This window comes from Typopeltis vanoorti, chromosome 19 (assembly GCF_054136105.1).
Source record: "Typopeltis vanoorti isolate ZY-2024b chromosome 19, IOZ_Tvanoo_1.0, whole genome shotgun sequence".
NCBI lineage: Eukaryota > Metazoa > Arthropoda > Arachnida > Uropygi > Thelyphonidae > Typopeltis > Typopeltis vanoorti.
In genome coordinates this window covers 50,152,373-50,175,611 of record NC_143567.1, presented here as the reverse complement: position 1 = coordinate 50,175,611, position 23,239 = coordinate 50,152,373, and the positions used below count along the sequence as shown (strand labels likewise).

Genomic DNA, 23,239 nt, shown 5'->3' with positions numbered 1-23,239 from the left:
TAATGGTTTCTTAAGAAACATGCAATTAAAAATTTATGTGGATAATTCCTAGAAATGTTTTTTTTCTGGTATTACTCTACAAGAACAAACCAAATGGGATATAATACTAATTTTTTTAAGTATTTTTTTATTGATTGCTCTACTAGTTTTATGAAAATTCTTTTATTTCCCATCATCAGGATAAATATGTGAATAAATTAAAGGAACAGGTAACACACATAATGAGAATATTTGACAAGAATAACAGTGGAAAGCATCTCTTTGCTATGATGTTTTTTGTTGGTTTGTGATCTGCTGCATACTACTTGTAACTACATGCATGTTATGTTGAATTAGAGAAGACCAGACATGATGATGTCTGGTGTCATGACCAGAAGACCAGATCATGTCTGGTCTTCTGGTCATGTCTGGATGCAAACTGCTCCACATAGTAATCTATTTGTTGCCATAATACTTAATATTCAGTTTCAGTTGTATGTGCTGTCAGTCCTGATTTGTATTTTCTTTTGTTCTTGACTTCCTTGATGTGTTTAGATTAGCATACCTCTTCATAAACAGATTTGTTAACAAAGGGGGGGGGGAGGGAAGAGCCCATTGCTAATCCTTTCATCTCTTTAAAATATTTCTCTTGGAATTTGAAGACAGGAAGTGCAGAAGTTTGTTACTGTTAGGATCAGTAAATCTTAGATACTCAGAATAGACACTTCAGAATGACATTTCAATTTTACATTAAGTTTAATTTACATATAAGACCTATGAATCTTCTGTTCTCTCTCATCTCTCTCTCTTTAAACTGGCACCATGCTACCACATATTCATATGAATAATATCTGTTGCTTGCTGCTATGAACTTATCATGTAGATAATTATGAACTCTATATAGTGATCCATCACAGTAATTTATCATCTGCATAGCATTATATCTTCCTAAATGCACAAGCAGATTGTAAGTTTTAAGTATTCATTTAACTGACTATCACATTGGTAAAGTTCACTGAAATGGAATGGTTCACTTTCTTTTTTCATGCTTTTTTTTCAACATTAAAAAAAAGGCATAATTATTAGAAGGAATTAGTAAGAAGTTTACTTTCGTATTAATGTTATTATGATTTGTTTTCATGATGTTGATTAATATTCAGTGTGTGTGAAAGTTTGGAAAAATCAGTCTGAGTCATTTAGGTCATTTGTTCTGTTTTTATTGCAGTGTCTGTAGTATTTTAACCTCCAAGAATAACAGTAATTATTACTGTTGTTGAGAGTTTTCATTGACCATGCAACATAACTCCTCGCACAATAACAATAATAATAAACAATTATATTTTTAAAATAATGGAATTATTTTTTATAACAAATTGCATTTTTTTTTTTTGTATGCAGATTGGTAAACTGTTGAGAAAGAACAATCTAAGAACAAGCCTAGGTTGTTCTTAGATTATTTTCATAATGTTCATTTTTAAGTGTATCTCTATAAGTTTCCTTAATAAATGCAATAATTTGGATAAGTCAAATCTGTTTATTTCCAAATCATAGTCAGGAATAGACAAAACTTAAATTTTCAGGATGCCTGCACATTTTTTTTTTCAAGATGCAGAGAGAAACCTGGATGGATCAAATTAAAAACTACACATGCAAAATCATGACTTTCAGAAGTCAAAATTAATTTATTATTTCTCAGATACAATAAAATAATTCAATACAAAATCCAAATTAAGACTAGGAAGCATATTATATGCAGGTATTGATATCTCTTTTCAAAATAGGTTTTCAGTTCAGAAAGTTTCCATTAATGAATCTTATGAAATGCATATACGGTTTTATCTGTAGTGTTTTATGAGCACAAAGAATTTCATAGAACACTATGAATTTTACAATGTGTTTCACAAAACAAATATAGTGTTTTTATGAGATTAATTGTGCTGAAACCTCATTCACTTGAAGAGGTTTACACAGTTTGTTGCTAAAGAACAGAGAAGATCTAAAATTGGAAATTTTTTTTCAGCAGCTCATTTAATTGAAGACTTTTATCTAATACTTTGAACAACAGATGGTTTTATTGCATTTTTTCTTAGAATAATTGTATATATTAACGGCATTGACTTCAGATCAATTGCCTCTGTATCTCATGATGCACAACATACTTCCCTTCTTCGGATGTGCATCTTACTATTCATTATGGGAAGGACTGGTACCTGGTTTCAATCTTTGAGTCCTTGACTCCCTGGAGGTCTCAGATAATAATAATAATAATTAATGTTTGATAGTATATTATTGCTGAAATTCATGTTTTTATTGTATTTGATTGTATGTGATTTATTTCTTAGTATATTTACTGATGTGCTAAAATGGTACCAAAAACATATAAGAACAATAGAACATCAATAAAAATGAAAGCATCAGTAGAAATGAAGTAAATTATACTAGACAATAAATTATTTCTCATTTTAATTCTTTACCCAAGCATAAGCAAAGAAAGTTTGCATGTGAAGTATTTTCACAACTAGGATATTTGTATATATTGACACCATTGACTTCAGATCGATTGCTTCTATATCTCATGATGCACAACATACTTCCCTTCAGATGTCCATATTACTACTATTCATTATGGGTGGAACTGCTACCTGGTTTCAATCTTTATTAATATCTCATAGTGGGAGCTACACCTTGGAAGATACTGAGGTTAAATCAGACCAAAACATTGCCATCATAAGCCACTAAGGCAGCGCCTAGAAGTGGCAAGTTTATAGGCAGAAACTGGCAAAATTATATCTCAACCATAGAAACATTTTTTTTTATATATTATCATTATTACTCTTATTATTTTATATATTTTATTGAACTTATGGGTGGCAAAATAGTGCTTGCCTAGGGATGGCATATAAAATCCTGTGTGAAAGTCATATATTTTACAAGTAGTAAAATGGTGTATCACCATATTATTGAAATATTCTTCATCAGTGATGGTTGTAGAATTTCTTCAAAAATGAATGCTAATCTGAAGTCAGCTGGAAGAAGGCTTGCCTTACTGAACAGAAAAATGTTAGTATTCATACAGATGGGAATGTGGAAAATAAATTAACAAATTATTAGACAGACAACACAGAAATTGGAGAAAGTCAAGAAGCATTTAGAAAAGCATAGATAAAAAAAAGGATAAAAAATTAAGTGATAAAGTGGGAGTCAAGTACCTATGTAAGATTATTGAATAATGCTAATCAGTTTATACTGTGCTCTGCGTATACCTTACTTACCTGATTATCCTGCATCAATATTGTGCAGGAAGCGAAGTCTGAATATGAAGGAATCAACTAAATCCAGAAGAATTCTATCAGTATGTGCTGCAAATAAAAGAAAGAATGATTGTGAAAAAATAATTGTAATGAATGCAGATAATAGATACAGAAGACATTGTTCAGCTGATGACCCCCCCCCCCCACTTTGCTAAGAGCTATCAATCTGGGTAAATGATGTTAAGCTCTGTGCTCATCTATACTGAATAACGTGACTCAGATGTAAAGAGGAGGAGGCACTAGAGTTTGTTGCATAAACTAAAAGAATTCAGCTATAGGGAATGATGAGATTTCAGCACAGATGCTAATGGAGCATTCAGCAGAATTGGGCTGCACACTTGACCTATTGTATAACTTGAGTCTCACCCCAGGGAAGATTCTACAGGAGCGGAACAAATGTATGATAATCATGTTACACAAGAGTGGTGCAAAGAATGATGTATCTATCAACCTATTGATATCTCCACAGTATTAGTGAAGATATTGGAAAAGATGGTGAAAGCTGCTATACAGAAATGAGTTGATAGATAATCTCTGTACATTTCGATGAACAGCAGTATTTACTAAATGTTTGAGTAGCTTTCTCACATTTTATAATAATTTTATTGACTCAATTAACCAACTCTTACATGTCAACTGACTTCTCTGTAAAGCATCATATAATAGTATTTCAATTATCCAACCCTACAATTATCCGAACTTGCTGTTCTGATAATTGAAGGATGGGATACACAGTAGATTACTATACTTTTAGTTTTTCTTAAGGATTACTCTAGAATCAAACAGTTCATTCATGATGCTTGTAAATCATTATGCTTGTTTTGTTATTTAATAATTATTATGGTTTAGTTAAAAAACTTGCAATGCAATTTCAAACTCAAAATTTACTTGAAGATAACTTGCATTTTTGTGTGTTTTTGCATGCTGAAAGACCGTGGACATTTTCATCTACCTCACAATAGAGGTAAAAATCTTGTTTTCAACACAAATTTAATAATCCTTACATTGAAAATTAAATTCTACAAATAATATAAAATATTTATTCCTTGAAATAATTGAAAATGTTTATTTTATGAAAGAATATATTTCTCCTTGAATATATTTTAGAACCTACATATAGAGCAATATATTTAATAATTTTATTTGTTTATTCTAATGATACTGAAATTTATCAGTATTGCTGTGTGTGTTTTTTAATTCTTGATCTCACCTCAGACAGTTAAAATATTTTTGATCACTTTAGAAAGGCATGATGCTCTGTTCCAGATTGTGGGAGTTTTCATTTATTGAAACTTTCCATCTGTGGTCTAAATATTTTCTGAAGTTTACATGATTAGATGCAAATATACCATCTTGTACTCCGAAAACAGATCTGTCAAATCCTGTGCACTACTCAAAAAGGAGCAATGTAGTGACATATATAATTATTAAAAAATAGTTTCTTTGCTCATGCCATCAGTAAGCCTTATAATGTCATCCAGGCCAGAGCATTCATGTTTTCTATAGTGATCAATACAAATGTTTTTCCTGGAAGGTATCCTTATAAAATAAATGTTGCTTATCTGGAATGATGATCTTAATTTAAGCTGGGTTTGATTGCCAATGTAAAGTTTTGGCTTCACTGACTGTTATATGATCAAATTAAAATCAATTAGTTTAAATAATGCAGGGTTTGTAACATTTTCCCACAAGTGAACAGGTTGTTAGATTGGGAACTGATATTTATTTTGAGCATTTTGTACTGCTAAATCACTGCATACTTCTCTGTTCTAGTTTGTTGTGCTTCTGCTCTTCAACCAGTCGGTTACAGTCGATTCAAATCCACTGTAGGCATGGATATTTGAAATTATCTTTATGTGTATCACAGGTGAATTTTATTATATGGTGTGAGACTACTTGTGGAAAGCCTCAAGTGACTTGAAAAAGTTCCATGTTTAGTCTCTAGAACAGGGCTTCTGGAGAAGCTCTGCTTCTCCAGAAGCCCTGTTCTAGAGGCTAAACAGAATGGTGATCTAAACAGGATGGTGATTGCTTCTCCAGAAGCGATCACCATCCTGTTTATTGAGGGTTTGAAAAAATTACCATGTTTGGTCTATATACGAAGGTTTCCTGATTATATCTAATCTTTATTCCACTGAAATATATTATAAGTTTACAAGCTTTGGTAGGCTGGGTTCCATAAACTGTTTTTATAAGAATAACCAATTGAGGTTTTAATTATTTAGTGTATAAATTCTTGAGTATTATGATGAGACACGTGCTCCATAAAATGGATGTAATATCAGTGAGTTGAGTACACATTATAGAAAAAAAAAATCTGTAAATCAGAGTATTGTCTGTACTTTATGTTATACACGTATAACACGATAATACAAATAATACATGTGTATTATGTTATATTGTTGACACAGTTGTTAGACTTTTCAGTTAATTAGTTTTAAAAATGATATAATGCAATAATTTTTAAATCTGTTCTGCTTCTTAGGGTCTTTCCAAAGGAGATAATGATAAACAAGAGTTCTTGATGTCTCTTAATAGTGTAAAATCTTGGTTAGACTCTGCTGAAAAATTTGTGAACATGACAGAAAAACTCACCTCTGATGATCAGTTACCTGAATCAGAAATGAAAACATTCAGGGTAAGCATTTTCATAACTTAATAATCACTAATATTTTGTATCAAGTATCCAAAGATACAGGCTTGAACATTGCTTAGTTAATGTTAACCAGCCATCCAGCCATGATGACTAAAATATATCGACCATATTAAACTTTCTGCCCATGTAATTTCAATGGTATTTGAAATTCAGTTTCACACTTTACATTCATCTTTTGCATGATAGCTATACATTAGCTATGCATAGCATTTCTAGTACAGTAGTTAAATCTATTAAATGTAATGCGCATTTAAATGGTACCAGATTAATTAACGTTCAGATTGCTGCTGGGTGTCATATGAGTAATATTATTAAGCGAAAGAAAAAGAAAGTATTACAAGAACAATAAAGAACTAGGAGTAGCTTGATTTCTTTTTTTTTTAATGCGGTTTCCACCCATAAAAGGTTATTAGTAAACCTTTAGTACATTCATATCATTGGTGGGCTAAGGATTTTTTCCTCATTTTTATAAATTTTATGTATATTTTTTGTAATTTTTAATTTATTTTTACATAGTCTGAAAACTCTGCTCTAGAGACCAAACATGGAACTTTTTCAAGCCACTTCATGCCTCCAATAAGTGGAATAGTGGTCTTATACAAGATGATGAAATTCATCTTAGTGCAGATGACTTAAAAGACAATCACAAACATCCATGCCCACGCCTGGATTTGAACCCACAGCCTGTTGGTTGGAGATCAGATACGCTAACCACTCGGCCAACCAGGCTGGCCATTACAGGATGATAAGATGATAGCCCTGAAGTCTGGATGACTTCAACCATCATTCCAGTTGAGATTTGAACAAGTGCTTCGTAACTTTCATTGAAGAGATATTCTTGTTTGCATTGTTGTGGTGTTGTGGTGTTTGTTGTGGTGTATTATTGAGTATTGCTGAGCATGTAGTCCCAAATAGTAACAGGATACACTAAAATAAAACAAAAATTCTCCTCAGACGCAGGCATTTCCATGGATGGAAATAGTGGATGACTAATGAAACCAAACAGGAAGCCCAGATGAAAAAGAGTTTATGGAAAAAGTATGAAGAGAGGTAGTGAGCTGTTGCATGAGGAATATAAGAATCAAGCCAGGAAGGTGACTAATGTATAAGGAAGACAAAAATGAAATAAAAAGGAAATTAGCACTACTTCTCAAGGAAAATCCTAAGGACTTTTGTTATATGGCCAGTAGGAGGAGAAATGATTGTGGACAAATGACTGCAAGATGGAAAACGGAGTCAAGCGACCAATGCAGATGACCTAGTAGAGTTGTTTAATAGACCTAATGGAGCCTTTCCTCCTGGAAGGTGGAGAGGATGGAAGGTTCGGAAGTGCATGAGGAGAATGTGTTTCAAATACATTCTCCTCATGCACTTCTGAACCTACTGGTAAAGTGCCCAGTGAGTGGTAAAATGCAGGCATCAAACTATAGACCATCTCGTATTTCTTGTAGTTGTTAAGTTTTGGAGAAAGTAATGAGAGGTTGTATACAAAATTGGACAGATGAGGATAATATTATTTGTAACAGTCAGTAGTTATAATGTCAGCAAATTACTGTAACAATGATATTGTTTCAGTAACTGCTTCTGCCTTAGTATCACCACTTCTGGGTCTGCCTCCCACTGACGAGACCTCAATAAAGGTCGAAACCAGTCTCGGTAGTGGCCCTTCCCTTAATGCATAGCGTTATACATATCTTCAAGGAGAAGTGCTTTGCATTATGGGAGATACTGAGACAAGGAGTGATGAGAACTTGGTCCACCTTTACTACGAGTTGCCTCAGTCCTGAAGATACTTCAGGCGCAAACTTTGTTTGCCTACACTTTGCCTCCCGCTGACGAGACCTCAATAAAGGTCGAAACCAGTCTGGGTAGTGACCCTTCCCTTAATGTATAGCAGTTGCATTATGGAAGATACTGAGACAAGGAGTGATGAGAACTTGGTCCATCTTTACTACGAGTTGCCTCAGTCCGGAAGATACTTCAGGCGCAAACTTTGTTTGCCTACACTTGGGTAAAGGATTAAACTAAATCTATACTAGGGGAAATAGAGGGGATGCAAGGGATCTTGGGATGAAAGTCAGTAAACATTTGAGGTTTAAAGGACATATTGCAAAAGTGGTGAAGGTAACCCAGAGCATTGTTTCAATACTAAGAAGGACTTTGACCATAGAGATAAGAATAGTGATTCCATTTTATAATGCCTTAAAGTCTGCGCGGTTAGCCTAGTGCAGGGGTCGGCAAACTTCTTTGACTGTCGACCCCTTCAAGAGTTTCTTGACTTTTTATCGACCCCCTCTATTTTACTATTATGTAATTATAATAGGATAAGCAAAAAAGACGTTTGTTGGTAAATACGTCATTTTGGCCTACTTGATTGACCTCCGTAACTATTTTCATGACCTTGCTCCATCTTACAGGTCTTATTCATGTCGCTGTTCCCATGATTCACTCTTAATTGCGTTGTCATTCAGGATGGAGATAATTCAAGTTAACCAAATTAAATATTACCCGTACAATGATGTCTTATATTTTTCTATTGACCCCTGAGCCCGAATCGACCCCTAACAATGTTATATCGACCACTGGCCTAGTGGCTGTGTGCTTTGCAACCATATGTCTGGGGAAGGAGTGTCCTAGGTTTGATTCTCATCTTGACGATGTGAAGAGCTTAAGGATCTTTCTCAGCCATAGCCAAGTTAGCTGGTCTTGGGCATGGACAGCAGTGTTTTTTCCATCAGTTTATCTGGGAGTTTTCATCCTACAAGCAGGCAAACCGGCCCCATGAACACACACAGGCTACAGTCATAGGATATAGTACTTAATCCCTCATTAGGAAGGCTCAACCAGTCCTTAGATGAAAATATTCAGCACTTTGCTGAATATTTTCTTCTGCCTTGCATCTAAAATCTCCACAAAATAAACAAAGAATTATTTTCAGTTTCAGGAATTGCTCCATATCAATAACATAAGCAACAATGTCAATCATATACACTCTAAATAATTTACATCAATTCTGTGCCACTTTCACATCACCAATATTTCTCAATACAAATACACGGCAATAAAATATATTTTACAAATAGTTAATCAAACAATGTGTATTTTATTTGAATAAATATTCAAGAAATACACAATATTAATGAAATACAGTGCACTTAGTAAAGCTGGCAATCAGCATTACTAAGTTTCAAAATAGCAGTACTCTCCATATTCTTTTTTATGCAAATAATCTGTGTCTTCCAAATCCGACATAGACATATGCCAGACAAATACATATTGGGGGGGGGGGAAGCAGTACATGAAATAGTACATATTCCTGCATGACAGTTGCACACAAACTCAAACAGTTTGAAGAATGTAGCTAATTATTGCTCATAATTAACATTCATAGCAGTGTAAAACAAATTCTACTTACTGGAGGTCTGAATGTTAGTGGAGCTCTATGCTTGGTCCTTATCTTATCCACAGTATTAATGCTAATAGAGCACAGGTTTACAGCCTGTCATGGGTGATTCACATGGTGGGAGCAGGGGAAATAAAATAAATAAATAAATAACCATAACAGCCAGAATAAGAAAAGCAAAAACTGCTTGCATCTAACAACATAATTACCATAGAATAACTTTCACTTTCTAAAATACAATTGCAATATTAGAAAATTAGAGAACATACCAGTTTTGGAGATTTCAGATATAACACTAATTAAATGGATTCCAAAAAAAGATCGTCTAGCTAAGATGCACAATGAAAACACATCCAAAGACAAGAAGATTAAAATAAATTTGAACCAGGACGTGCAAGATGATGTTTGAGATACATCTGGTTGATAGAGAAAATCAAATCAGAGAATGTTGGTGAAATATCTTGCCTCTTGTGGTTGTGAGGTTAAGTAGTGTTAAACATAATATAAATTCAGTACTTTCCTATTCTAAATCAGGATGTGCATAATTTTGTCTGATCAGTCCATTATGGAAAATATAAACATTCTTTATTTTATTACAATCAGTATTTCTGTTTTGTTTTTTTTCTTTTCTTTCAAAGATTGATAAGTTAAAGCAATGTTTATTAAAATAAAATATTTTGAGATGTATAATTGTGATTTTTTTTTTCCATTACAGAAGTTACAAATAGAATTGGGGGATATGAGCAATAAAGTTGAGGGTCTTAGAGATCTGGCTCTTGATTTAATGAGAAAAGGGAATAAATATCAGCAAATTGTGGAACCTGAACTCATTCATTTAAATCAGAGGTGGGAAGCTGTAGCTTCAAAAATTCGGGCAAGTCACTATTTTACTTGTATAAGAATTTAATTTCTTTTCTGTTATATTCTAAACTGATTTTAATTACAGCATCTATAATTAGGTCCATTACTTAATCCCAAAATATTTTGTATTTCTTTATTCTGAATGTTTTCTTATTACTATTTTTATCAGTTTTCATCATATACATAACTTTTTAAAAAGGCAATTAATGTTTTGAATCTGGATATTGTTTCTGAATTAAACTTTTGTTCTTTCTTAAAGATTTTAAGTACCACTACATTTCATATGTATTTTTTCAAATAGAGGTTTATAAATATCATAATCTTTGTATTAGAAACAACAAGTAAGGTCAGAAGTGGTAATTGAAGTTCAGAGAAGTATAGTTACCCAACTTCGAGCATCTCCTGTCCAGCTACCATCTTCTGAACCAGGATCACCCCGCCTTGAGGATTTTGAAACTAAAATTAAAAATTTGGCTTTAAATTTGGATGCCTTTGAAACTGATTTGAAAGAAAATGTGAAACTTCAGGCTGCTGATGTTACACAGGAACTGCAGAATATGACTAAGGTACTTTTATATTTTATTAGTGTTATCTCGGCATAGTCTGTTTTTAACTGAAATCGAACTTATTCTCTTAGTTTACATATTACAGTGACTCAAAAATGTGTGGAATTTATGCCTGTTATATATATCAAATTAAAAATATTTTTCTTAAACAACTTTTATGTTTAATATTCAAGTTTTTTTTTTTTTCTTTTTTTCATTGAGTAGCTATAAACATCCCCTCTGGGAAATTTAAGTTTGAGAAAGCCAAAGCAGTTTGCAACATGTGCAGTGCAAAATGCCAGAGTGCTCTGAAGAAGTGTGCTGCATTTGACAGACTGGTTAAAAATTCTAGACCAGGAAATAAAAGTCTTGAATGTAACCTCATTATGGTTGACTACCATCAGTCAGTCCCAAAACACTGTGTTAAGTAATTGAAAGCTGACATATTATTATTAATGCACCTCCAGGGAATTCAGGGACTCATTGAGGTAGGGTCATTTGCATACTCAAACACTTATGATATCTCTCCTTGAACACATTTACTGAAGAACACCTAACAGTCACCCATTCCACACAATCACCACAAACTAGAAGAACCTGTCCATCACTTTCCTTTTTATAATACTTCTAACCAGGTTCCAGTGATAACCACAAGTTCTACATCTGCCATCCATCAGCTACAAAATCTATGTGTCTATACAGTACAGTCTCTTACTAATTTTTATGTTTCTGTCATCTCTTTTATGTCTCCTCTATTCCATTTTTATGTCTATTTTTATGTCTCCTCTTCTCCATTTATTCCTCAAACTTTGAAGATCATATTCCCAGTCTATCTTTATTATGCACAATTCCTTTAACCAATTATTATCTATCTTGGTTATTCACTGCTTTATCTTTTCATCTGTCTTCTCATCACCTTGGAACCCAAGGGGGTCATGTCTGTATGTAGTAATCCAGATGTGGTCTTATCAAAGCATCATAAAGTGGGAGAATAACTTCCTTATTCCTACAAGTTAGTGCTCTTTTTAACAGTGCTGTTACTGATGCATTGATTTAACACTTTAGCAGTGTAGCTTCTAATCCATGATAACCCCTCAGGTCTCTATCTTCATTGACTACTTCCAACAAAATCCCATTAATATAATACTCTGCCTATATCTTCTGCCCAAGATTCATATTACACTCGGTAACATCAAACAGATATTTATTGTCATTTGCCCATATATCTAATCTGTTCAAATTAACCTGCAGGGGTTCTGTATTAGCTACTTTCTGCATCACTCTCCCTCACTTAGTATCATCACCAAATACACTGGAAACCCTTCTCAATATCATTGATATATACATATTAAACAACAATGACCCAAGTACAAACCCTGTGTGGTCATCCCTCTCCTCATAAATTCAACGCACTGTATCACTTTCTGAAATTTTTTGGCCAGCTGGTCTTCAACCATCCAACAAGTTTATTTTACAAGCCTATCCCTACTACAAGGAATAAAATACTCTCCTGTGTGGAATCCTTGGCAAAATCCAGAATTATCATAGTATATTCACTCCTCTTATTCAACTCTACTGTCACTCTATTATAGAACTTGAGCAAATAGCTAAGCAAGACCCATCTTTTACAAACCTTGCTGTCCTAGTATTGTCTAACCACCTTTGGTTGTGATTCTTAACCAGTCTTTCAAGTAACTTGATAACCACACTAGAGATACTAATTAGTCTATAGTTCACTATCAGTCTTAGTTCCATTGCTGTATAATGGAATTATCTTGCTTTCTTTCCACTTACTTGTACTTGCTGAGACTCAAGTTGAACACTAGGCCAAAGCACTGATAGTTCACATTTATTCATGCTGATATTCCATTGAGTCAAGCTCTTGTAACAGCTTTTAATACTTCAAATTCATCTACTTCTATTCTTTTGTACAGTTTTCCTCTGACATCTGGAGAGGTAATAGGTTTGCCTAGAATGTATACTTTACTAAAGCGATGACTTAACAATGCAGCTATTTCTTGTGTGTCTGACACCTTTTCTATCATTTTCATTTACTAAGCTTTTTTATTACTCTGTAACAGTAAAATTCTGAAAGAAATTTTTTGTTACATGGGGTTAAAATTCTTTCAGTTTGCCTTTGGCCTGTTTGGCTAACTTATTTTCATAACCTGATTTTGCTTTCCTCGCTATGACCATCACTCTCCTAGTCTGCTCTTCATAGCACTCCAGAGTCTCATTACTGCTTCTCTCATGGTATCAAATACACAGTATCCTCTCTTTATGCAGCTCTTGCTTTAAAATGGTATTCATCTATTTAACTCCCTTGCAATTAATTCTCCTGACTCCTAATTATATGCAGATATAGTTTATTTTATACATCTTTTGACCAATTCCCATGCACTGCTGATCCTCTACTATACAGTTTCTCATATGCACTGCTTCAAGCTGCTTTCTCAGTTTGATTTCTTGCCTGCCTTATAGTTCCACACATGCCTCCGCTTAGTAAATGCTCTTATATACATTGTCACCTCCTGAGTCAAAATGCATTATCTTTCTCACCAGCTGGAGGCATAATGGTCAACTCATTTATAGAATGATTCTCAGATGCTGCTATTAGATCCAATGTTCTTGTATTGCAAGTCCCTTCCATCACATGCTGCTTACTCAGTTATCCCTGAGTAATCCTATAAATTAATTTTCCCTTGCCTTGTATGCTTTTTTCCATCCTCCTTTCTCTATTTTGATATAGACTGGAGGATGGAGAAAGCATGCACCCTGAAATTACCCATAATGATGGTCCTGTATCCATAAGATTTATCTATCTATGCAGTTTGCAGTCCTGTTTATCTATCTATGCAGTTTGATAATATTTTGCTGGTTATAATACCAGCGAAATATCAGCAATAAAGCAATAAATAATTATTTACTTATCAGTCTGTGTTCTAATATGTACTGTCAAAATTAATCAACATAGATGAAGCTTAAATTTAAGCATTCAGCAGTTAAGCAGTCTGAAGCTGTTTTTATTAGAATTGTTTCATGATACATATTTCTTGCCATTGTGAAGTCATTTCATGAGAGTAGTCTAAATCCTACAATCCTGTTGTAAGTCTGAAATCATGACATGAACCATTAGGATATATTAACAGTTAACATGAATGTTCAAACATGCTGATCTGTGGAGATATGCTTAAAAAAATATTAAAATAAAACTTTTATTTATTTTATTTTATTTTTTTATTATCCCATGGTATTATTACACCAGATCATAGAGGTCAAGTTCATGTATTTTATACAGCATCTTTTTTGGGTTGTTATAGAGTTCACATTTGGAAATATTCATACAGTTTAGCAAATGCATTGGTGATGCACTGGAGAGACTCAAGGGCTCACTTTAGTGAGTACGGGGAATGGCAAACCCGAGGTACCAGATGCTGGACCATGCCTTACTTCATGTAATATACATCTGTTATATTATTCTGTAGACTGGTCCCTCCCCTTCTTTCTTTGCTTCTTTCTCCTCTCCTTGCTCCTTCCCCCTGATGCTATTAGAGTACTCGAGGGCTAGGGGTGAATCTTTCATATCTTGCTAAGTCATTTCATCTTATGCAGCCACCGAAGGAGGCAAGCTAGCCTCAATAGGTGCCGGTCCCAAGCCCGGATAAATGGCGAGGGTTGATGTCAGGAAGGGCATCTGGTTGTAAAACTTCACTGCCAGCTCTAGCTATGATATGAGTCAAAGAGAAAATGATATAAGTGCTAGGGCATACCCCTTAAGCGACGCGCAGCCACATCGCCCTACAGCTGCGAGAAGTGGACGAGGGCTACCACATCAAGGGCAGGTGCGGTTAAAGAAGCGAGCCCAGCAGGTGGAGAGGATGTTGCGAGTGCGAATACTGAATGTTGGAAGCATGACTGGAAGGGGAAGAGAGGTGGCAGACATGATGAGGAAAAAGAAGTTTTACATTTTATGTGTGCAGGAGACAAGGTGGAAGGGGGGAGGGGGGAAGGCAAAGGAACTGGGAGATGAATATAAATTGTTCTCCTCTGGAGCGAATAACGAGGGAAGAAATGGTGTAGGAATTGTGGTGTGTAGCAGAATGAAGGGCGAAGTACTAGAAGTAGATAGAAGGAATGACAGGATCATGCGAATGAAATTGGGTCTTGGAGAAGAGCTGGTGGTCATATTATGTATATGTGCCCCGCAAGTTGGATGTACAGCAGAGGAGAAAGATGAGTTCTGGAACGTGTTAGATGAAGAAATGAGGGAACTGGAAGAAAACGAGATGGTGATTGTTGGAGGAGACTTGAACGGACACATAGGGAGACAGAATAGAGACAGTGAAAGGGTGCATGGTGGCCATGGAGTGGGAATGATGAACCAAGAAGGAGAGAGGGTTGTGGACTTTGCAGTAGCTTTTGATCTGGCAATTGTGAACTCGTTTTTCTACAAGAGGAAAGAGCATTTGATAACATTTAGGAGTGGTAACAACAGTTTACATTTTGACTAGAAGAAAACATCTTAAAGTTGTGACAAATTGTAAAGTAATTCCAACAGATCAAGTGGCACAGCAACACCGACTGCTGTGCGCAGACTTTAAAATAAGATTGAAGATAAGAAACTCTGGAAGCCATGGGATGAAGACAATTAAGTGGTTTTGCTTAAAAGAAGAGAGTGTGAGGAATCGTTTTAGCGAGGGGTGTTAGAGAGGATTTCAGAGACTAGAAAGTGTGCAAGATTGTTGGAAACATAATTCAAAAGCAATCCTGAGCTGTGCATCGAGGTGCTTGGTGAGACATCTGGAAAGATTAGAGAGCAGAAGGAGAGTTGGTGGTGGAATAATAATGTGCAAGTGGCAGTGACAGCTAAGAGGAAGTCAAAGAAGAAGTGGGATGAGTGAAGAGTGAAAGAGGACAGAGAAGTGTACAGAGAGAGAAAGCAAGAAGCCAAGAGAGTTGTGGCGAGGGCCATGGCATATAAAGATCTGTATGATCAATTAGAAACAAAGGAAGGACAGAGAAAAATTGACCAACTAGTGAAATGTAGAATAAAGCAGCAAAGGACATCTTACATGTGAGACAGATCAAAGACACTGAAGGAAGAGTATTATGGAGGGATGTGGACATAAGAAACAGATGGAGAATATACTTTGAGGGACTTTTAAATGAGGAAAATGCAAGGACTCACAGAGAAGATGGGCAGCCTTCTGAGAGGATGGTGCAGAACATCAGTAGAGTGGAAGTGATGAAGGGCATGAAGAGGATGAGGAATGGAAAATCAGTGGGCCCCGACAGGATTCCAGTGGAGGCATGCAAGGCACTGGGGGGAAGAGGGAATTGACCTGCTGTGGGACCTGTTCATGAAATTTGCCAATAGGAAAATATACCCGAGGAATGGAGGGAGAGTACTCTTGTCCACATCTACAAGGGTAAAGGGGATGCACAAGACTTTAAGAATTACAGAGGAATAAAGTTGATGTCCCACACAATGAAAATCCTAGAAAGGGTTCTTGATGGAAGATTGAGGAAGGAGGTGGAGATTGCAAAGGAACAATTTGGCTTCATGCCTGGTAGATCAACAACAGATGCTATCTTTGGCTTACGGCAGATGATGGAAAAGTTTTGAGAGAAACAACGGGAGCTACATCTGGCATTTATTGATCTGGAGAAAGCATACAGTAGAATGGCAAGGCAAGAAGTCTGGTGGTGTCTGAGGGAGAAGAAGGTTCTGGAGAAATATGTCAGGTTGGTGCGGGAGATGTACAGAAATGTGAAGACAAGTGTTCGGACCTGTCTGGGACAGACAGAAAGTTTTCAAGTAACAGTTGGCTTGCATCAAGAGTCAGCATTAAGTCCATTTCTGTTTAATATTGTGATGAAGATGGTGATGGAGGAGATGAGAGAAGATGCACCTTTGACAATGTTGTATGCAGATGACATCTTCCTGTGCGCAGATTCAAGAGTAGAAGTGGGAACTAAACTGGAAAGATGCAGAAAAGTACTGGAAGAGAGGTATGAGACTGAGTAGAAATAAGACAGAGTATATGTGTTGCACATTGGGCGGCAGCCAGAGACAGATCTGGAGCTGGAAGGAAATATAATCAGGAAGGTCAGTGCCTTTAGATACTTAGGTTCAACAGTGGAAGAAGATGGAGCAGCTGAGAAGGAAGTGGGATGCAGGATACAAGTGGGTTTGAGGAACTGGAGGGAGTGTTACATGATAAGAGGGTGCCAATCAATCTGAAAGGCAAAATCTATAGGACAGTAGTGAGGCCAGCATGATGTATGCTATAGAAACTGTGGCCCTGAGGAAAATTAACATCAGCAGAATGGAAGTAGCACAGATGAGAATGCTTAGGTGGATGTGCGGTGTGACCAGAAAGGATCATCTGAGAAATGACTATGTGAGGGGAACAGTGAAAGTTACGAACTTAGGAGTGAAGATACAGGAGGCAAGGTTGGTATGGTTTGGTCGTCATGTGATGATGAGGGAGGACGAATATGTGGGAAGAAGGGTCATGCAAATGGATGTGCAAGGAAGGAGGAAGCGTGGGCAGCCAAAGACGAGATGGAGGGAGCTGGTAGAAGAGGACTTGAGGATGAAGAACTTGGATGTGGTGACAGCCCATGACAGGAGGATGTGGAGGAGACTCATGATCAACAGTGATCCCACTTAAGTGGGAGAAGCTGCAGAAGAAGAAGAAGATTGGTGATGTTTCCTCGATATTACAGATTTTGCAGGGAAGACTTTTATGCCATTGCTAAACTTGATTGGTCTTGTATGGCCGGTCTTGAGGCGAGAGATCATGGTAGTGGCACTCCGATTAAACTTGGAGTTGATGGTAGCTCCTGGATTTTCTGCTGAGTAGCAGTGGTGAGTCATGTCCTAAAGAATTGTTCTTTTTATGTTTTCTTTTTGGGCGGTTTTAAAAAGATCGAAATCTTGGATCACTCGATGTTGAAGCCATTTTTGCTACTTCATCTGCAGTTTCGTTTCCCTTTAATCCCACATGTGAAGGGATCCATTGGAAGATTATTTTGGAATCTTTATGTAGTTTGTTTATGTTTTTTGCTATGTCTCTAAGTATTTCTTGATGGCTAGTGTAGCAGTTCTTAATAGCTTGAAGGGCTGCTAAGGAATCTGTGAAAAATATAAACGCCTTCGGGTTTTGTTTGTCCAAATATTGCAGTGCTGTGTTAATGGCTATTAATTCTGCATGGTATGAGTTGCATCCAATACTGTTAGTTGTTTTTAGTTCTATATTATGAGAGCCATGGATGAGTACACCACTCCCAGAATTGCCCTTAGGATTTTTGGAGCCATCTGTGTATATCTTTATTGAGTCAGGTCCATATTCCATTATTTTTGAAAGGGCTAATGATCTCAAGATTTCAGGGTTTTCTAGGCTTTTTTTCTCATGTTTCCCTATTTCAGAGTTGATAACTATATTTTTCCTGTCTTGATTTGGAGGAAATGCTGGGTAGTCGGCTATGTTTTTGGGCAATCCAAGGGAATTTTATTTTCTATGATTTCATGCATTGTTGATTTTTTCTTTATTCTGTTTGTTGGTTTCCAGTATTTAAAAAGTTCACTTGTTCTACAAAAAAATTTATATTTTTAAATATAACTTTAAATACACATAGTTATATAGTTAAATATATTTCAAAATTTAACATTTTTAACTAATTTACTCTTTGTTTGTAGTGAGGTAATACAACATACAAATTATAATATAAAATCACATAAATGCACTGTTATAAATAATGAAACACTGTGTACAGTGCTTTGCACCCATGACAAAAGTCAAATAATCATCTTTAAAAATACATCGAGTAAGAGTAATTTTTCAAAGCAAGAGTAATTCTTTATTAACTGTAATAAATTTAGTTTAATCCTTTATCTAAGTGTAAACAAACAAAGTTTGTGCCTGAAAATATCTTCAGGACTGAGGTTAGGTGGTACATCCCTTGGCAACTCGTAGCAAAGGTGGACAAAGCTCTTATCACTCCTTGTCTCAGTATCTCCCATAATGCAAAGCGCATCTCCTTGCAGACATGTGTACTGCTATGCATTAAGGGAAGGGCCACTACCCAGACCGGTTTTGACCTTTATTGAGGTCTCATCAGTGGTGATACTAAGGCAGAAACAATGGAGAGGTCATATTTACCTATACGAGTTGCCAACCGGTGTACCACCTTATTATGGTGGTACACCGGTTGGTGTACCACCATAATAAGGTGGTACACCAACTTTGGTGTACCACCTTAAATTACTCTGAATTTAGAGAAAGATGTTGGAAGTTTATTTTACACTTGGTTAGACCGATTGGCAACTTGTATAGGTAAATATGACCTCTCCATTGCTTCTGCCTTAGTATCACCACTGATGAGACCTCAATAAAGGTCGAAACTGGTCTGGGTAGTTGCCCTTCCCTTAATGCATAGAAGTATACATCTCCGCAAGGAGATGTACTTTGCATTATGGGGGATACTGAGACAAGGAGTGATGAAAACTTGGTCCGCCTTTGCTACGAATTGCCAAGGGATGTACCACCTTACCTCAGTCCTGAAAATATTTTCATGCCAAACTTTGTTTGCTTACACTTGGATAAAGGATTAAACTAAATTTATTATAGTCTAACCAAGTGCAAAATAAGCTTCCAACATCTTTCTCTAAATCCAGAGTAATTTAATAATAAGGTGGTGCATCGATTGGCAACTCGTAGCAAAGGCGGACCAAGCTCTCATCACTCCTTGTCTTAGTTTCACCACTCTGGGTTTGCCTCCCACTGACGAGACCTCAATAAAGGTCTTAACCGGTCTGGGTAGTGGCCCTTCCCTTAATGCATAGTAGTATACATGTGTGCAAGGAGATGTGCTTTGCATTATGGGAGATACTGAGACATGGAGTGATGAGAGCTTGGTCCGCCTTTGCTATGAGTTGCCAAGGGATGTACCACTTTACCTCAGTCCTGAAGATATTTTCAGGTGCAAAGTTTGTTTGCTTACACTTGGATAAAGGATTAAATTAAATTTATTATAGTCTAACCAAGTACAAAATAAACTTCTAATATCTTTATTAACTGGATGATTCATCAAAGGAAGCAGATGAGCCCAGGTTACCAACAATCAATTCAAATTCAGGAATTGGAACAATTGTTCTCGAGATGCATAGCTTGTGGAGGATTAATGCTCATCTTTGGAGGTGGGGGGTGACAGCTGGAGTGTGCTTCTTTAAAAATTTGTTCATTTTGCACAATTTGTCTTTTCTTTTCTGCATAAATTTCTCTGTAGCATGTATTTGTAACTTGGATCATTCTGTCTATTTTGCTAAATCTTTCCATGTTGGGGTCCATTTCCTCAAACAACTGAATTGTCTTATAAAGTGAGGCAAATGTCTCTGCCAGTTTTTCCACTGTAAATTTTAGTGGGTACTGTTTCTTTTCTTCTTCTTTTCTTCTGCTTCTTTCTTTCTTTATTCTTCTTCATTTGAAACTTTCTGTGCTTGTGCTCTATAACTAAGTTCTTCATTTGAGAGCTCTTCTTCCACAATCTCCACCAGCAGCTCTACATCTTCATTGTTAGCATTCAACTCTTTAGCTGGCTAGCTAGCTGCCTCCACTTCCTTGTCACCAATCTGTTAAAGGCTTTGTCTTTGTTGAATCCTGTGAATGCATGAACACTTTTTTCAGCAGCTTCTTCCAAAGAATACACACCTACATTCTTCATATAATGCAAGTCATTATATTCCTTCCAAATTTGTCAGTGATTCCTCACTCTCAGTAGCAACAATAGCCTGAACAAAAGCATTTCTTAAATATTTCTTGAAGGCAGCAACAACATCCTTGCCTATGGGTTGCAGGAGTAAGATGGTATTTGGTAAACATACGAATGGAATGACTGTCGTAAGCATGAGTGTTCACAGTCAAGTTTATCATAAGTTGAGGACTAACTGTATTTATACTGTACATTGTAATTACACATTAATAACAGACAAGAATTATGTTGAACCCTACTTCATTTATTATTCCCTGTGTTAGTTACTACTGCCAATTGTATTAGTTATGTTTCTTTTTAAAGTCTACAAGGGACTTTTTTCTAAGTTGATGAGAATAATATTACATTAGGTTTAAAGATATCTTCTTTAAGGTAAGCATATTTTAAAATTTCCAAGTGTAGTGCTACTGGTCTTCACCCCTTCTTCTGACAAAGAGTTCCTTTATATGAAAGACATCACATGAAAGAATTCTTCCTTTGTGTATGCTGTTACCAGTTGCTTTCAATAACTGCAGAGAAAACACACACACACACACACACACACACACACACACACACACACACACACACACACACACACACACACACAAAATATGCAGGATGCATTGTCATTATTATTATTACCAAAGCCTCCAGGAAGTCACCCGCACCAGCTCATACTATATCTTGAATTCATTCGCATTTCCCCACACCCAACTTATAAAGGCAAGCCATTCCTATCGCAACCACTCTATGGGAGAAAAATCTAACTCTTACCCCTTTCCTGACTGCATTCCTTCTCAACTTCCACGGATGTCCTCTCATCTTCTCTCCATTTACCATAAAGTCAAAACTTATATTTACCAGTTATCCTTTGTAATCCTTTCAGGAGTAGGTCTCTATCACATTGCCCCCTTCTTCTCCTGTTTACCTATGTCTGCAATCCACATACTCTCAATTTGTCCTTATAATCTACTTTCCATAATCCCAATATAATTTTTGTAACTCTTGTTTGCATCTTCTCCACAACTTCTTCATCCTCTCAGAAACCAGGAGACCAGATTTGTGCACAGCATTCCAGATGAGGTAATATCAAGGCATGGTAAAATATTATAAATAATGGCTTCATACAAGTAAAAGTAAATTAGAATTTATTAAATACTTCTATATATTTTGCTCAATATGTCATGAGCATCATTCAAGGAGAAAGCAGAATTGGTTACAACATTTAAATTATGAACACAAGAACAAGTCATACAACATGATCATACTTACATGTGTGTCAGTTGCAGCTCTACAATTAGGAGGAAATACTATTGGATTTCCAGAGAAGTGGGTATAGTTATGTAATTAAAAAAATAATAAAAAATTAATAGCAATAGGTATACAGTTTGTTTGACTGTGGCAAAGGCTTCACATGATTCAAGAATCCCTACTGAATGTCTAGTAGTGATAACAAGGTCTTGTAAAGAGGCATAATGTCTTCCATATCCTTACTTACCAATGTTCATTTCAGTATTGCAGTTATCTGAGTTGTATTAACAACAGTGGTTGAAATGGTTTTGAACCAAAATAAAATGTTCCTCTCACAACAATTTATAAGGAACTTTCCCCCTAATTACATAATTTAATAATCTCAGATAGAATTTTTTTTGTTTTATTTTATCTATCTCGATTGAAACAGTTTATTTGTTCCTCTGAAGATCCAGGTCAGAGCAAAAAATTCCACTCCCAGAAAATAACGTTCCATATGAAACACACACACACACACACACACACACACACACACACACACACACACACACACACACACACACACACACACACACACACACACACACACACTTTTAATAATTTATTTATTTCCATTTATGTTTACATAAATTTATATATATATATATATTTATTTATATTTATTTATTCATTTATTGACTATTCAGTAAGAATTATGATGGAGAAAAAAATTAGACAGAAATAGTATTTCTTTATTTATTGTTACTATTAACAAGGAAAAAGAATATTAATAATTTACATTTATTGAAATACAAAATGGAAATAAAAGTTTTATTTATAGAGAAGATATATGCTGCATGTGTGTGTGTGCGCATATTGTCATGGATTTTTTTAAAAAATATATGTGTATGTATGTGTTTTATACAGAGCATTATTTTCTGACACTGAAACAGAACAAGAACCAAAACAATTTCTCAGGGTAAAGAAAATTTTACTTCTCTTGGGTTAAATCCTCAAAGATAGATATCCTAAAACCTAAACATCAATTGTTTCATTAGGATAGAAATATATTTACAAAAAAAATATCATTCCACTCCACAATATTTTGTGAGGATCAAAAAGTATTCATTCTTCAGATATTTATTTCAACTCCTGATTTTCAGTCTTTAAGACATGCATTGCCAAATTAGTACGAGTACAGGTCGAGTGATTATTATAGGGGACTTCAACTATTGAGGTATTGACCGGAAGGGAGAAAGAAAGATCATATGGCAGGAAGGAAATAGAATTTATACACCTACTAAGAGATAATTACTTGAGGCAGCATGTGATGATGGGGACCAGGGGTCAAAGAGTATTGGACTTGGTCATAGAATTAGAAGAGCTATCCATAACTATGGTGACCACATTCCCTCCGATTGGTGAAAGTGATCATGCAGTCTTGACTTGGGAGCTTGTACAACATGAGGAATATTCTGTCAAGAATATTCCTCAT

At 35.6% G+C, this 23,239-nt stretch overlaps 1 protein-coding gene across 1 annotated transcript in view; it reads left to right on the top strand.

Moving 5' to 3' along the window:
- Dys (Dystrophin) overlaps nucleotides 1-23,239 on the top strand; it is a 923,162-nt gene that overhangs the window by 426,343 nt on the left and 473,580 nt on the right. The window contains exons 35-37 of the mRNA XM_090409612.1: nucleotides 5,776-5,928; nucleotides 10,065-10,223; nucleotides 10,543-10,776. Coding sequence (XP_090265738.1) covers nucleotides 5,776-5,928; nucleotides 10,065-10,223; nucleotides 10,543-10,776 — 546 coding nt within the window. The remainder of the gene's footprint in view (nucleotides 1-5,775; nucleotides 5,929-10,064; nucleotides 10,224-10,542; nucleotides 10,777-23,239) is intronic.